The sequence below is a fragment of the Entelurus aequoreus genome, linkage group LG08 (assembly GCF_033978785.1).
Source record: "Entelurus aequoreus isolate RoL-2023_Sb linkage group LG08, RoL_Eaeq_v1.1, whole genome shotgun sequence".
NCBI classification, from domain to species: domain Eukaryota; kingdom Metazoa; phylum Chordata; class Actinopteri; order Syngnathiformes; family Syngnathidae; genus Entelurus; species Entelurus aequoreus.
In genome coordinates this window covers 5,080,415-5,093,353 of record NC_084738.1, presented here as the reverse complement: position 1 = coordinate 5,093,353, position 12,939 = coordinate 5,080,415, and the positions used below count along the sequence as shown (strand labels likewise).

Genomic DNA, 12,939 nt, shown 5'->3' with positions numbered 1-12,939 from the left:
TACCGTATTTTCACGACCATAGGGCCAGGGATGATGTTCGAAACCGGTTCTCCCGATTATTCGATAAGAAAAGAACCGATTCCATGGATTCGAATCCCTTTTAGAGAACCGGTTCCCGTTATCGAAGCCACTATACCGACATTTTTCATTCTCGCCCCAGCGCTTCTCCTATTGATCCTGCTTAGCTCATCAATATCACCTCGATCTGTGAAATCATCCCCTAATCACTCACCTCTTTCCTCTCCTTCAAGTTGGTCAGCATGATGACCGTCGCCACTTTTTGCTCCCAAATCATCCTCCAGAAATCGGCAGCCGTTTCCTCTTTCGGACCTGCCAGACGTCGAAAAAGTCAGCGTCCGATCCGCTCGTCCAATCGACAAAAACTGTAAACGCCGTCTTACCTTGTGCTGCGATGAACTTGTTCTCGAGTGTGAACCCCTGTGAGAGAGCAAACTAGTTTAAGGAAGGGGTGTCCACACATTTTCTACCACACTGAAAAGTCAAAGATTGCGGCGGCCATTTTTGATATTTTGTAATAAATGTAAAAAAATGATATGAAATAGGTTTGTCCCGATACCAATATTTTAGTAAATGGTAAATGGGTTATACTTGTATAGCACTTTTCTACCTTTAAGATACTCAAGCGCTTTGAGTATCTTGTATATTGTATATTGGGGGGGGGGACAGATGTTTACCTTATCCCAATAAACATCTGTTCAGTATTTTAACATAAAAACACATGTAAATGTCCTTATTTTTGAAGGAAAAGCACTGTACTTTTCAATGAAGATAACTTTAAACTAGTCTTAACTTGAAAGAAATACACTCTATACATTGCTAATGTGGTAAATGACTATTCTAGCTGCAAATGTCTGCTTTTTGGTGCAATATCTACATAGGTGTATAGAGGCCCATTTCCAGCAACTATCACTCCAGTGTTCTAATGGTACAATGTGTTTGCTCATTGGCTCAGAAGGCTAATTGATGATTAGAAAACCCTTGTGCAATCATGTTCACACATCTGAAAACACTTTAGCTCGTTACAGAAGCTACAAAACTGACCTTCCTTTGAGCAGATTGACTTTCTGGAGCATCACATTTGTGGGGTCAATTAAACGCTCAAAATGGCCAGAAAAAGAGAACTTTCATCTGAAACTCGACAGTCTATTCTTGTTCTTAGAAATGAAGGCTATTTCACAAAATTGTTTGGGTGACCCCAAACTTTTGAACGGTAGTATATGTTCTCAGTTTGTATTAATTGTATCATTTTTCTTTTAATAAAAAATGAAAACGGGTCCCACAGACCCGAATACCACACAAGGGCTGAGCAGAGAAGCCCAGACTTTCCTCTCCCCAGCCACTTCGTCCAGCTCAAAAAATAGTGCTCGATACCGTGGTAGAGCGTAATATGTATGTGTGGGAAAAAATCACAAGACTATTTCATCTCTACAGGCCTGTTTCATGAGGGGTTTTCCTCAATCCTTAGGAGATTTTAATTAAATTAAATTAATTCATTAAAATCTCCTGAGGATTGAGGAAAACCCCTCATGAAACAGGCCTGTAGAGATGAAATAGTCTTGTGATTTTTTCCCACACATACATACATACATACATACATATATATATATATATATATATATATAAAATACGTATTGTTTCTGCACAGCGCAGAAGTACTCACGTCGATGTAGGAGGCGTTGACGTAGTCGGAGGATGCGGGGCTTCCGTCCAGCTGGGTCAGCACCACCCTGGAGTGATCATCTGCAAACGGGGTGGGGGTGGGGGTGGGGGGGGGGGGGGGGGGGGGGGGGTAAAGGTCACATTGTTCACTAGTGTGGATTATTTTGCTAAAACATTTCCGTTAGCCTAGCTTAGCACGGCGGCAGTTCCCAAGAGTTGCGATGGGCTCCAAAAACAACGTAGTGGCCAATATATTAGGTACACCTGCTTAACCTAATCAGGTACTGTATTTAAATTGAACTCTCTGCTTCTTATTGTGGTGGTGAATAATGTCTTGGTTACCTTCAGGGGCGTGAATACCCTTTGAGGAAAAAAATAAGGGACATTTCTATCGGCACAAAGTGCTGCCACGCAAACCCCGAAAGAACATTTGGGTGCTTACCTATAGATTTATTCTCTTTTGGCTGTCCTTTTGACACGTACATGTCCCAAGACGCGTGTCGTCTATTTACCCATTCATAGAATAGAATAGAGTTTTATTTGTCATTATTACAGTGAACAGGTTCAAAGAACAACAAAATTGGAGCAGGCCTTTAAAGCAGTGTGGGTGGCACTGGGAGCAGGTGGGTAAAGTGTCTTGCCCAAGGACACAACGGCAGTGACTAGGATGGCGGAAGCGGGAATCGAACCTGGAACCCATCGAGTTGCTGGCACGGCCACTCTACCCACTGAGCTATTCCGCCCAATTGGTACTTGGTAGTAACGACGAACTACCTATAAAAGTACCAAATTCAGGACTAGGGATGCGTTAAAATGTAATATCGGAAATTATCGGTATCGGTTTTTTTATTATCTGTATCGTTTTTTTAAAATTATTTATTATTATTTTTTTATTATTAAATCCACATAAAAAACACAAGATACACTTACAATTAGTGCACCAACCCAAAAAACCTCCCTCCCCCCATTTCTTTCTGTTAATATTCTGCTTCCTACATTATATATCAATATATATCAATACAGTCTGCAAGGGATACAGTCCGTAAGCACACATGATTGTGCGTGCTGCTGCTCCACTAATAGTACTAACCTTTAACACTTCATTTTACTCATTTTCATTCATTACTAGTTTCTATGTAACTGTTTTTATATTGTTTACTTTCTTTTTTATTCAAGAAAATGTTTTTAATTTAGTTATCTTATTTTATTATATTTTTTAAAAGTACCTTATCTTCACCATACCTGGTTGTCCAAATTAGGCATAATAATGTGTTAATTCCACCACTGCATATATCGGTTGATATCGGTATCGCTTGATATCGGTATCGGTAATTAAAGAGTTGGACAATATCGGAATATCGGATATCAGCAAAAAGCCATTATCGGACATCCCTATTCAGGACCCATTCCTAAAAGCACCTTTCTGCTATACACTGTTGTTGTTGTTGGTTTTTTTTTTACACAACACCGAGGTCAGTGTACCTAATGAAGTGGCCCGCCGTGTTCAGAAGAAACCTTTTCGATTGGACTTTGACTCGACATCCACGCAGAACTGTCGATCTGCTTCAGTTAGGGTCAAAAAGAGGAACTTGCGATGGAGTGTCATCGTCGTCATGGTAACTAGACCCCTCTCATCACGACTCGCAAAAGATGACGCCTGACTCACGTTTACCTCGAGACCTGAATGGACGAAGGGGGCGTGTCATTTGAACATGTGAGGTGCACTCACATGGAAGGATGTTGGGGTATCTGTTCTTCTCCTTGTTGTTGTCCTTGTTGGCCTCCTCGTACGTCCCCTGGGCGTTACCCCCTGGCAGAGACTGCGGGACATGAAGTTGTGTTTGGTCATTTCCTCCGCTGCATATTCATTATTCAACTTCCTCCATTTCCTCAAAATAACACCACTGCCCAGTCACGGTTTACACCGTGCTAGCGACACTCCACTCGGGTGCTGAATCACAAACGGGGTACTTTTCATGCAAGCACGTACGCTTGAGTCATGGAAAGACTACCTAGGAGTTTTCCCGCGTTATTAATACTTCTGCTGTAGTTTGCTTCCCATGTTTGTCTCTATATTGGCAGCCATTGCTCATTTTTTCTTTTTTGAACAGAGGGATGCTCACGTTGTACTCCTCTCGGAAGAGCTTGCCGTCGTCGGCCGAGCGGAGCCGGTACTCGTCCTCCAGATGCTCCATGGCGAGCGGGGGGTAGTTCTTGGAGGCCGACGCGGATCTGGGCAGCAGGACCACCGTCGTTTGGTCTACAATGAACAAAAAGTTTTAAAAAAATGTACATACACCCGCACAAAACCAAGGGACAGAATATTAGAAACAGCTCCACAATAATTAAAGTTAAAGTTAAAGTAGCAATGATTGTCACACACACACGAGGTGTGGCGAAATTATCCTCTGCATTTGACCCATCACCCTTGAACACCCCCTAGGAGGTGAGGGGAGCAGTGGGCAGCAGCGGTGGCTGCGCCCGGGAATCATTTTTGGTGATTTAACCCCCAATTCCAACCCTTGATGTTGAGTGCCAAGGGTCCCATTTTTATAGTCTTTGGTATGACTCGGCCGGGGTTTGAACTCACAACCTACCCATCTCAGGGCGTTATAAAACACCTCTCAAATGTTAGCATTATTTAAAGTAAAAGGCATGACTCTGATCTCTTTAGATCAGGGGTCACCAACGCGGTGCCCGCGGGCACCAGGTAGCCCGTAAGGACCAGATGAGTAGCCCGCTGGCCTGTTCTAAAAATAGCTCAAATAGCAGCACTTACCGATCGATTTTTTAAATGGTATTTATTTACTAGCAAGCTGGTCTCACTTTGCCCGACATTTTTAATTCTAAGAGAGACAAAACTCAAATAGAATTTGAAAATCCAAGAAAATATTTTAAAGACTTGGTCTTCACTTGTTTAAATAAATTCATTATTTTTTTTTACTTTGCTTCTTATAACTTTCAGAAAGACAATTTTAGAGAAAAAATACAACCTTAAAAATGATTTTAGGATTTTTAAACACATATACCTTTTTACCTTTTAAATTCCTTCCTCTTCTTTCCTGACAATTTAAATCAATGTTCAAATAAATTTGTTTTTTATTGTAAAGAATAATAAATACATTTTAATATAATTCTTCATTTTAGCTTCTGTTTTTTCGACGAAGAATATTTGTGAAATATTTCTTCAAACTTATTATGATTAAAATGCAAAAAAAAATATTCTGGCAAATCTAGAAAATCTGTAGAATCAAATTTAAATCTTATTTCAAAGTCTTTTGAATTTATTTTAAAATTTTTGTTCTGGAAAATCTAGAAGAAATAATGATTTGTCTTTGTTAGAAATATAGCTTGGTCCAATTTGTTATATATTCTAACAAAGTGTAGATTGGATTTTAACCTATTTAAAACATGTCATCAAAATTCTAAAATTAATCTTAATCAGGAAAAATTACTAATGATGTTCCATAAATTATTTTTTTTAAATTTTTTCAAAAAGATTCGAATTAGCTAGTTTTTCTCTTCTTTTTTTCGGTTGAATTTTGAATTTTAAAGAGTCGAAATTGAAGATAAACTATGTTTCAAAATGTAATTGTCATTTTTTTGTGTTTTCTCCTCTTTTAAACCGTTCAATTAAGTGTAAATATCATTAATTATTAATAATAACATAGAGTTAAAGGTAAATTGAGCAAATTGGCTATTTCTGGCAATTCATTTAAGTGTGTATCAAACTGGTAGCCCTTCGCATTAATCACTACCCAAGAAGTAGCTCTTGCTTTCAAAAAGGTTGGTGACACCTGCTTTAGATCGATCATTATGTTTTGTTTTTTAGGGCCGAAACCGATTATTAGTAGTCAAGGAGCAGATATTAATTTGTAGAGATAAATGCTTGAAAATGTAATATCGGAAATTATCGGTATCGGTTTCAAAATTGTCTGTATCGGTTTCAAAAAGTACAATTTATGACTTTTTAAAAGGCCGCTGTGTACACGGACGTAGGGAGAAGTACAGAGCGCCAATAAACCTTAAAGGCACTGCCTTTGCGTGCCGGCCCAATCACATAATATCTACGGCTTTTCACACACACAAGTGAATGCAAGGCATACTTGGTCAACAGCCATACAGGTCACACTGAGGGTGGCCGTATAAACAACTCTAACACTGTTACAAATATGCGCCACACTGTGAACCCACACCAAACAAGAATGACAAACACATTTCGGGAGAACATCCGCACCGTAACACAACATAACAAATACCCAGAACCCCTTGCAGCACTAACTCTTCCGGGACGCTACAATATACACCCCCCCACATCAACCCCGCCCACCTCAACCTCCTCATGCTCTCTCAGGGAGAGCATGTCCCAAATTCCAAGCTGCTGTTTTGAGGCATGTTTAAAAAAATAATGCACTTTGTGACTTCAATAATAAATATGGCAGTGCCATGTTGGCATTTTTTTCCATAACTTGAGTTGATTTATTTTGGAAAACCTTGTTACATTGTTTAATGCATCCAGCGGGGCATCACAACAAAATTAGGCATAATAATGTGTTCATTCCACCACTGTATATGTCGGTATCGGTTGATATCGGAATCGGTAATTAAGAGTTGGACAATATCGGAATATCGGCAAAAAAGCCATTATCGGACATCTCTAGTTCCATTTTTATAGTCTTTGGTATGACTCGGCCGGGGTTTGAACTCACAAACTACCCATCTCAGGGCGTTATAAAACACCTCTCAAAAGTTAGCATTATTTAAAGTAAAAGGCATGACTCGGATCTCTTTAGATCGATCGTTATGTTGTTGTTTTTAGGGCCGATACCGATTATTAGTAGTCAAGGAGCAGATATTCATTTGCAGTCAAAGTTATTTAAACATGAATAGTGTACGTCACTAAACAGTTGGACAAGGCTTTCAGTTGTTTTGAACATTATTTTAGAGGGAAAAGTAGGACTGCACTAATGTTGTAGTTATTTAAAACGACATGGTAGACGCTGAGAAAAATAAGGCAAGACTTGACAAGCTGGGCAAAAGGGCTGCTACTTCAGCAGTGTCTATATCACAGGGGTCACCAACCTTTTTGAAAGCAAGAGCTACTTCTTGGGTAGTGATTAATGCGAAGGGCTACCAGTTTGATACACACTTCAATAAATTGCCAGAAATAGCCAATTTGCTCAATTTACCTTTAACTCTATGTTATTATTAATAATTAATGATATTTACACTTAATTGAACGGTTTAAAAGAGGAGAAAACACGAAAAAAATGACAACTAAATTTTGAAACATAGTTTGTCTTCAATTTTGATTCTTTAAAATTCAAAATTCAACCGAAAAAAAGAAGAGAAAAACTTAAAAAAATAATTTATGGAACATCATTAGTCATTTTTCCTGATTAAGATTAATTTTAGAATTTTGATGACATGTTTTAAATAGGTTAAAATCCAATCTACACTTTGTTAGAATATATAACAAATTGGACCTAGCTATATTTCTAACAAAGACAAATCATTATTTCTTCTAGATTTTCCAGAACAAAAATTTTAAAATAAATTCAAAAGACTTTGAAATAAGATTTAAATTTGATTCTACAGATTTTCTAGATTTGCCAGAATAATTTTTTTGAATTTTAATCATAATAAGTTTGAAGAAATATTTCACAAATATTCTTCGTCGAAAAAACAGAAGCTAAAATGAAGAATTAAATTAAAATGTATTTATTATTCCTTACAATAAAAAAAAAAAAAATTACTTGAACATTGATTTAAATTGTCAGGAAAGAAGAGGAAGGAATTTAAAAGGTAAAAAGGTATATGTGTTTAAAAATCCTAAAATCATTTTTAAGGTTGTATTTTTTCTCTAAAATTGTCTTTCTGAAAGTTATAAGAAGCAAAGTAAAGAAAGTAATGAATTTATTTAAACAAGTGAAGACCAAGTCTTTCAAATATTTTCTTGGATTTTCAAATTCTATTTGAGTTTTGTCTCTCTTAGAATTAAAAATGTCGGGCAAAGCGAGACCAGCTTGCTAGTAAATAAATACAATTTAAAAAATAGAGGCAGCTCACTGGTAAGTGCTGCTATTTGAGCTATTTTTAGAACAGGCCAGCGGGCTACTCATCTGGTCCTTACGGGCTACCTGGTGCCCGCGGGCACCACGTTGGTGACCCCTGATCTATAACAATCTACTTGACTAATCATTTATGTTTTTCAATACTAAATACTGCTATCATTTGTGTAGATATTGTATCTGCTGATGTAGTTCTGTTGTAGTTGTAAAAAAACAAAAAAAACAGATACCGATATAAAGAAGCAGACACCGATATTGGCGATCTCTATTAGGTGGTACGGGTGTACCTAATGATGTGTCCGCTGAGTATAATCTAAACCAGAGGTGTCAAAGTGGTTTTCACTGAGGGCCACATCACAGTTATGTTTGGCCCCAGAGGGCCGCCTCTAACTATTATTACTCAATTTTTTAAAATGCATTTTATTAGTAGATTTGAAAAAAAATAAAATGTAAAAAAAAATATGGTAAGTTGCAATAATTTCACCCCAAAATGTAGCGTATATTACTGTAAACGGAAAAACAGTACTGCTGTTTTTACGGTAAAAAAAAAAAGGTAGCTCTGTTGCCAGAATTTTAGTGTAAAATGTACGTTTTTTTTTAACTGTAAATGAAAAAAAAATGCTATTTTACAGTAACATTTTGGCACCTGAGCTGCCAGTTTGTTCATTACTGTAAATGCCAAAATGGCACCACAGTTTTTCACAGTAAAAAGTACTGTTTTTTTCATTTAGAGAAAAATGCTGTAAAAAACACAGTAAATGTCACAATTTTACCATAATATCTATTGCTACTTTTTACATGGTGGATAACTTGCTTTGAAGTCATTATTATTAGTATTTATTTATATTTAAAAAAATAGTTTGAATGTTTGATAACACAGTATATTTTTGCACAATTAGACAAGTTAACATAATTTGTAGGGATGTCCGATAATATCAGATATCCCGATAAATGCGTTAAAATGTAATAGCGGAAATTATCGGTATCGGTTTTTTATTATCTGCATCGTTTTTTTTAAAATTTTTTAATTTTTATTATTAAATCAACATAAAAACCCAAGATACACTTACAATTAGTGCACCAACCCAAAAAACCTCCCTCCCCCCATTTATTTCTGTTATTAATATTCTGGTTCCTACATTATATATCAATATATATCAATACAGTCTGCAAGGGATACAGTCCGTAAGCACACATGATTGTGCGTGCTGCTGCTCCACTAATAGTACTAACCTTTAACAGTTAATTTGACTCATTTTCATTCATTACTAGTTTCTATGTAACTGTTTTTATATTGTTTTACTTTCTTTTTTATTCAAGAAAATGTTTTTAATTTAGTTATCTTATTTTATTATTATTTTTTAAAAAGTACCTTATCTTCACCATACCTGGTTGTCCAAATCAGGCATAATAATGTGTTAATTCCACGACTGCATATATCAGTTGATATCGGTATCAGTTGATATCGGTATCGGTAATTAAAGAGTTGGACATTATCGGAATATCGGATATCGGCAAAAAGCCATTATCGGACATCCCTGCTAATAATGCAACAAATATTATATTATCATACATTCCAAACATTTTTTTTGTCGCACTAAATGTGCTTGACCCATGATCTCAAAGCAAGTCATCCATCAAATTATACGCTGTAAAAATGTCAATAGATTTTATGTTAAAAAACCTTTTCAAGCATAGTGGAATACTTGTTCAGCTAATAAAACAATAATTCACACAAAAAGTGTGTGGTTATTTGTTGTACTTGTCAGGTCGCACACAGGAAGTAAAGGGCGACCATAAAGAGGCAGCGTGAAGTCATCATCTCTTCTCGGTGACGTGTTTACACCATCCTTACCTGGTTCCTCCAGGATGCCATTGGGTATCTTCTTGTCCACTGTGGTGACCACCGCTTTCCTCTGGTTTTTTAACCTGTTCAAAAAAAACAAACAAAAAAAACCCCACACCCCGCCATGAGTTGTCACTTGCGTGAGAAGGCGCGGGCCGCAAAAACGTACCATCTGAAGGTGGAGAAGTTGGTCTTTCTCATGAGTTAGGCGTGAAGGTGACAATGTGTTAGCTGCCGTCTTACTGGCCTGGCTGTCACCTCCTGCTCTCTTACTGGGACTCGCAGCAAAGGGAGGCAACTAGCGCCGCTTCCTGACCTCGAGGAGGAAGTGTTTGGTCACACGGAGCTCTGCCTCGGAATCTGGCTCGCAGCCAATCAGAGAGAGCCCGGGAGGAGGAGTAGGAGGGGTGGTAACTCGGACTTTTTTTTTTCTTTCTTTTTTAACCCCGTGTTACGTGACACTGTTTGACTTCCGAGCAAAATTTCCCATAGGAAATGTTTGAAGTGATTTCATCAGTTTCAAGCTCCCCTTTATCAACTCATATCATCTTTAAGTTTTATTTGAAGCAATAAACAGATGATTAACCACAGTATGACAACACTAGACTACATATAACACAACTATCAAGTGGTGTTGTCCCGATACCAATATTTTGGTACCGGTACTAAAATGTATTTCAATACACTACAAAAACTGAAATCTAAGTAAGATTAAGTATCTCAAATAAGGGTGATAGTTGCTTATTTTCTGTTTGATAAGATAATTATTCTTACTAAGCAGATTTGATGTTAGAGTGTTTTACTTGTTTTAAAGGCCTACTGAAATGAATTTTTTTTATTTAAACGGGGATAGCAGATCTATTCTATGTGTCATACTTGATCATTTCGCGATATTGCCATATTTTTGCTGAAAGGATTTAGTATAGAACAACGACGATAAAGATTGCAACTTTTGGTATCTGATAAAAAAAAGGCTTGCACCTACCGGAAGTAGCGTGACGTAGTCAGTTGAACATATACGCAAAGTTCCCTATTGTTTACAATGATGGCCGCATGAAGTGAGAGAGATTCGGACCGAGAAAGCGACAATTTCCCCATTAATTTGAGCGAGGATGAAAGATTTGTGGATGAGTAAAGTGCAAATGAAGGACTAGTGGGGAGTTGAAGCTATTCAGATAGGGAAGATGCTGTGAGAGCCGGGGGTGACCTGATATTCAGCTGGGAATGACTACAACAGTAAATAAACACAAGACATATATATACTCTATTAGCCACAACACAACCAGGCTTATATTTAATATGCCACAAATTAATCCTGCATAAAAACACCTGCGTGTTTGTTATGCTAGCTCCTAGCTCCTCTGCTAGCTCCTAGCTCCATAGAACACGCCAATACAATTCAAACACCTGATCAACACACACAATCACTCAGCCCAAAAGACCGTTGATAAATATATATTTTAAATATATAAAGCTTATATATTTAAAAAAAGTTACGTACATACGCAAAAAAAAGTTGCGCACATACGGTCAAGCGATCAAATGTTTAGAAGCCAAAGCTGCATACTCACAGTAGCACGTCTGCGTCTTTGTCATCCAAATCAAAGTAATCCTGGTAAGAGTCTGTGTTGTCCCAGTTCTCTACAGGCGTCTGTGTATCCAAGTCAAAAGTCCTCCTGGTTAGAGTCTCTGTTATCCGAGTTCTTCCATCTTGACTGCATCTTTCGGGAATGTAAACAAAGAAGCGCCGGCTGTGTACTGTTGTTGCTGACTACGTTCGAAAAATACGTCCATTTCGCACCGACAACTTTCTTCTTTGCTTGCTCAGCTTCCTTCTCCATAATGCAATGAACATGATTGCAACAGATTCACCAACACAGATGTCCAGAATACTGTGGAATTATGAAATGAAAACAGACCTTTTTCGTATTGGCTTCAATGTGGAAGGCATACCCGTGTTCCCCGGGCTACGTCACGCGCATACGTCATCCTCAGAGGCGTTTCGAACCGGAAGTTTAGCGGCAAATTTAAAATGTCACTTTATAAGTTAACCCGGCCGTATTGGCATGTGTTATAATGTTAAGATTTCATCATTGATATATAAACTATCAGACTGCGTGGTCGCTAGTAGTGGCTTTCAGTAGGCCTTTAAGTCGTCTGTTTTCATCGCAAAATTCCACAGTATTCTGGACATCTGTGTTGGTGAATCTTTTGCCATTTGTTTAATGAACAATGGAGACAGCAAAGAAGAAAGCTGTAGGTGGGAAGCGGTGTATTAGCGGCCGGCTGCAGCAACACAAACACGTAGCCCAGACCTGGGCATTGTACGGCCCGCGGGCCGCATCCGGCCCTTTGCGCATCCCTGTCCGGCCCGCGTGAGGCCAATCATAAATTACAAAATAAATTTAAAAAAGTATCTATGTCGAGTGTGCAATACAACAGTGCTGCTTTTGTTTTGAAAAGCGTTATTTGTATTACTTCCGTGTGGACGTATGCGCGTGTGGGATTGTGAGTGAATTGAACGGCGCAATTACAAATTACAAAATAAAGTTTAAAAAACATCTATGTCGTGCGCGCAATACAACTGTGCTGCTTTTATTTTGAAATGTGTTATTTATGCCGTATGTCCGGAGGGAACCTGTGAGGGAAGGTGCATAGAGACAAGTGATGAGACGCTAAAAAAAGAAAAGTTGATGACGAATGGCGTGTTTTGGACTGGCAAGTATTTCTTTACATAAATTAATGGTAAAGCCGTGTGCTTAATGTGTGGTACACAGCTTGCTGTGTTTAAATATCATTTTAATCGCCACTACACGAAGAAACACGAGGGAAAATACCGGGATGTGTCTGATGAAGCGCGCGCAAGGGAGGCTGATGCGTTGATGGTAAAACTGCAAACCCAACAAGGACTTTGTGCCATATTTCACACCCCCAGAGATGCAGCCGTCAGGACAAGTTTCGTCATTTCTCACAAAAGCGCCAGAAAAAGTAAGGCGTTTTCTGACGGAGAGTTTATTAAGGAGTGCTTATTGGACTTTGTTGCGCTGATAATGCCCGGAGACTTGGACTGTTTTTCGCTAACTTTGGATGAGAGCTCTGATGCAGTCAATTAAAGAGACAACCACAGGTAATGACTTGTTCACAGAAGTAAATGCGTGTTGGGACAAGCTGGCAGGTGTGACAATCCAATCCACTTTATTTATATAGCACATTTAAACAACAACATGTTTCCAAAGTGCTGCACAACAATATTACAAACAATATTCAAATATTATCCTTAGCTCCACCAATGACTGAATAAAAAGAAAAAAACAATTACATATAAAACCAATATAAAAAACA

The 12,939-nt window shown here is 38.0% G+C and overlaps 1 protein-coding gene across 2 annotated transcripts in view; it reads right to left on the bottom strand.

Annotated features, from left to right (window-relative positions):
- Positions 1–12,939, bottom strand: part of ptprea (protein tyrosine phosphatase receptor type Ea) — a 100,429-nt gene that overhangs the window by 23,217 nt on the left and 64,273 nt on the right. Inside the window, exons 1-7 of one of the 2 annotated variants that reach the window (XM_062055360.1) lie at positions 9,767–10,159; positions 9,607–9,680; positions 3,804–3,940; positions 3,410–3,500; positions 1,682–1,761; positions 402–438; positions 233–330 (exon numbers count right to left, since the gene is read on the bottom strand). In XM_062055360.1, coding sequence (XP_061911344.1) covers positions 233–330; positions 402–438; positions 1,682–1,761; positions 3,410–3,500; positions 3,804–3,940; positions 9,607–9,680; positions 9,767–9,798 — 549 coding nt within the window. In that variant the 5' untranslated portion in view covers positions 9,799–10,159. Of the gene's footprint in view, positions 1–232; positions 331–401; positions 439–1,681; positions 1,762–3,409; positions 3,501–3,803; positions 3,941–9,606; positions 9,681–9,766; positions 10,160–12,939 lie in introns of those variants that run through there. The other variant, XM_062055359.1, reaches the window with a different exon arrangement.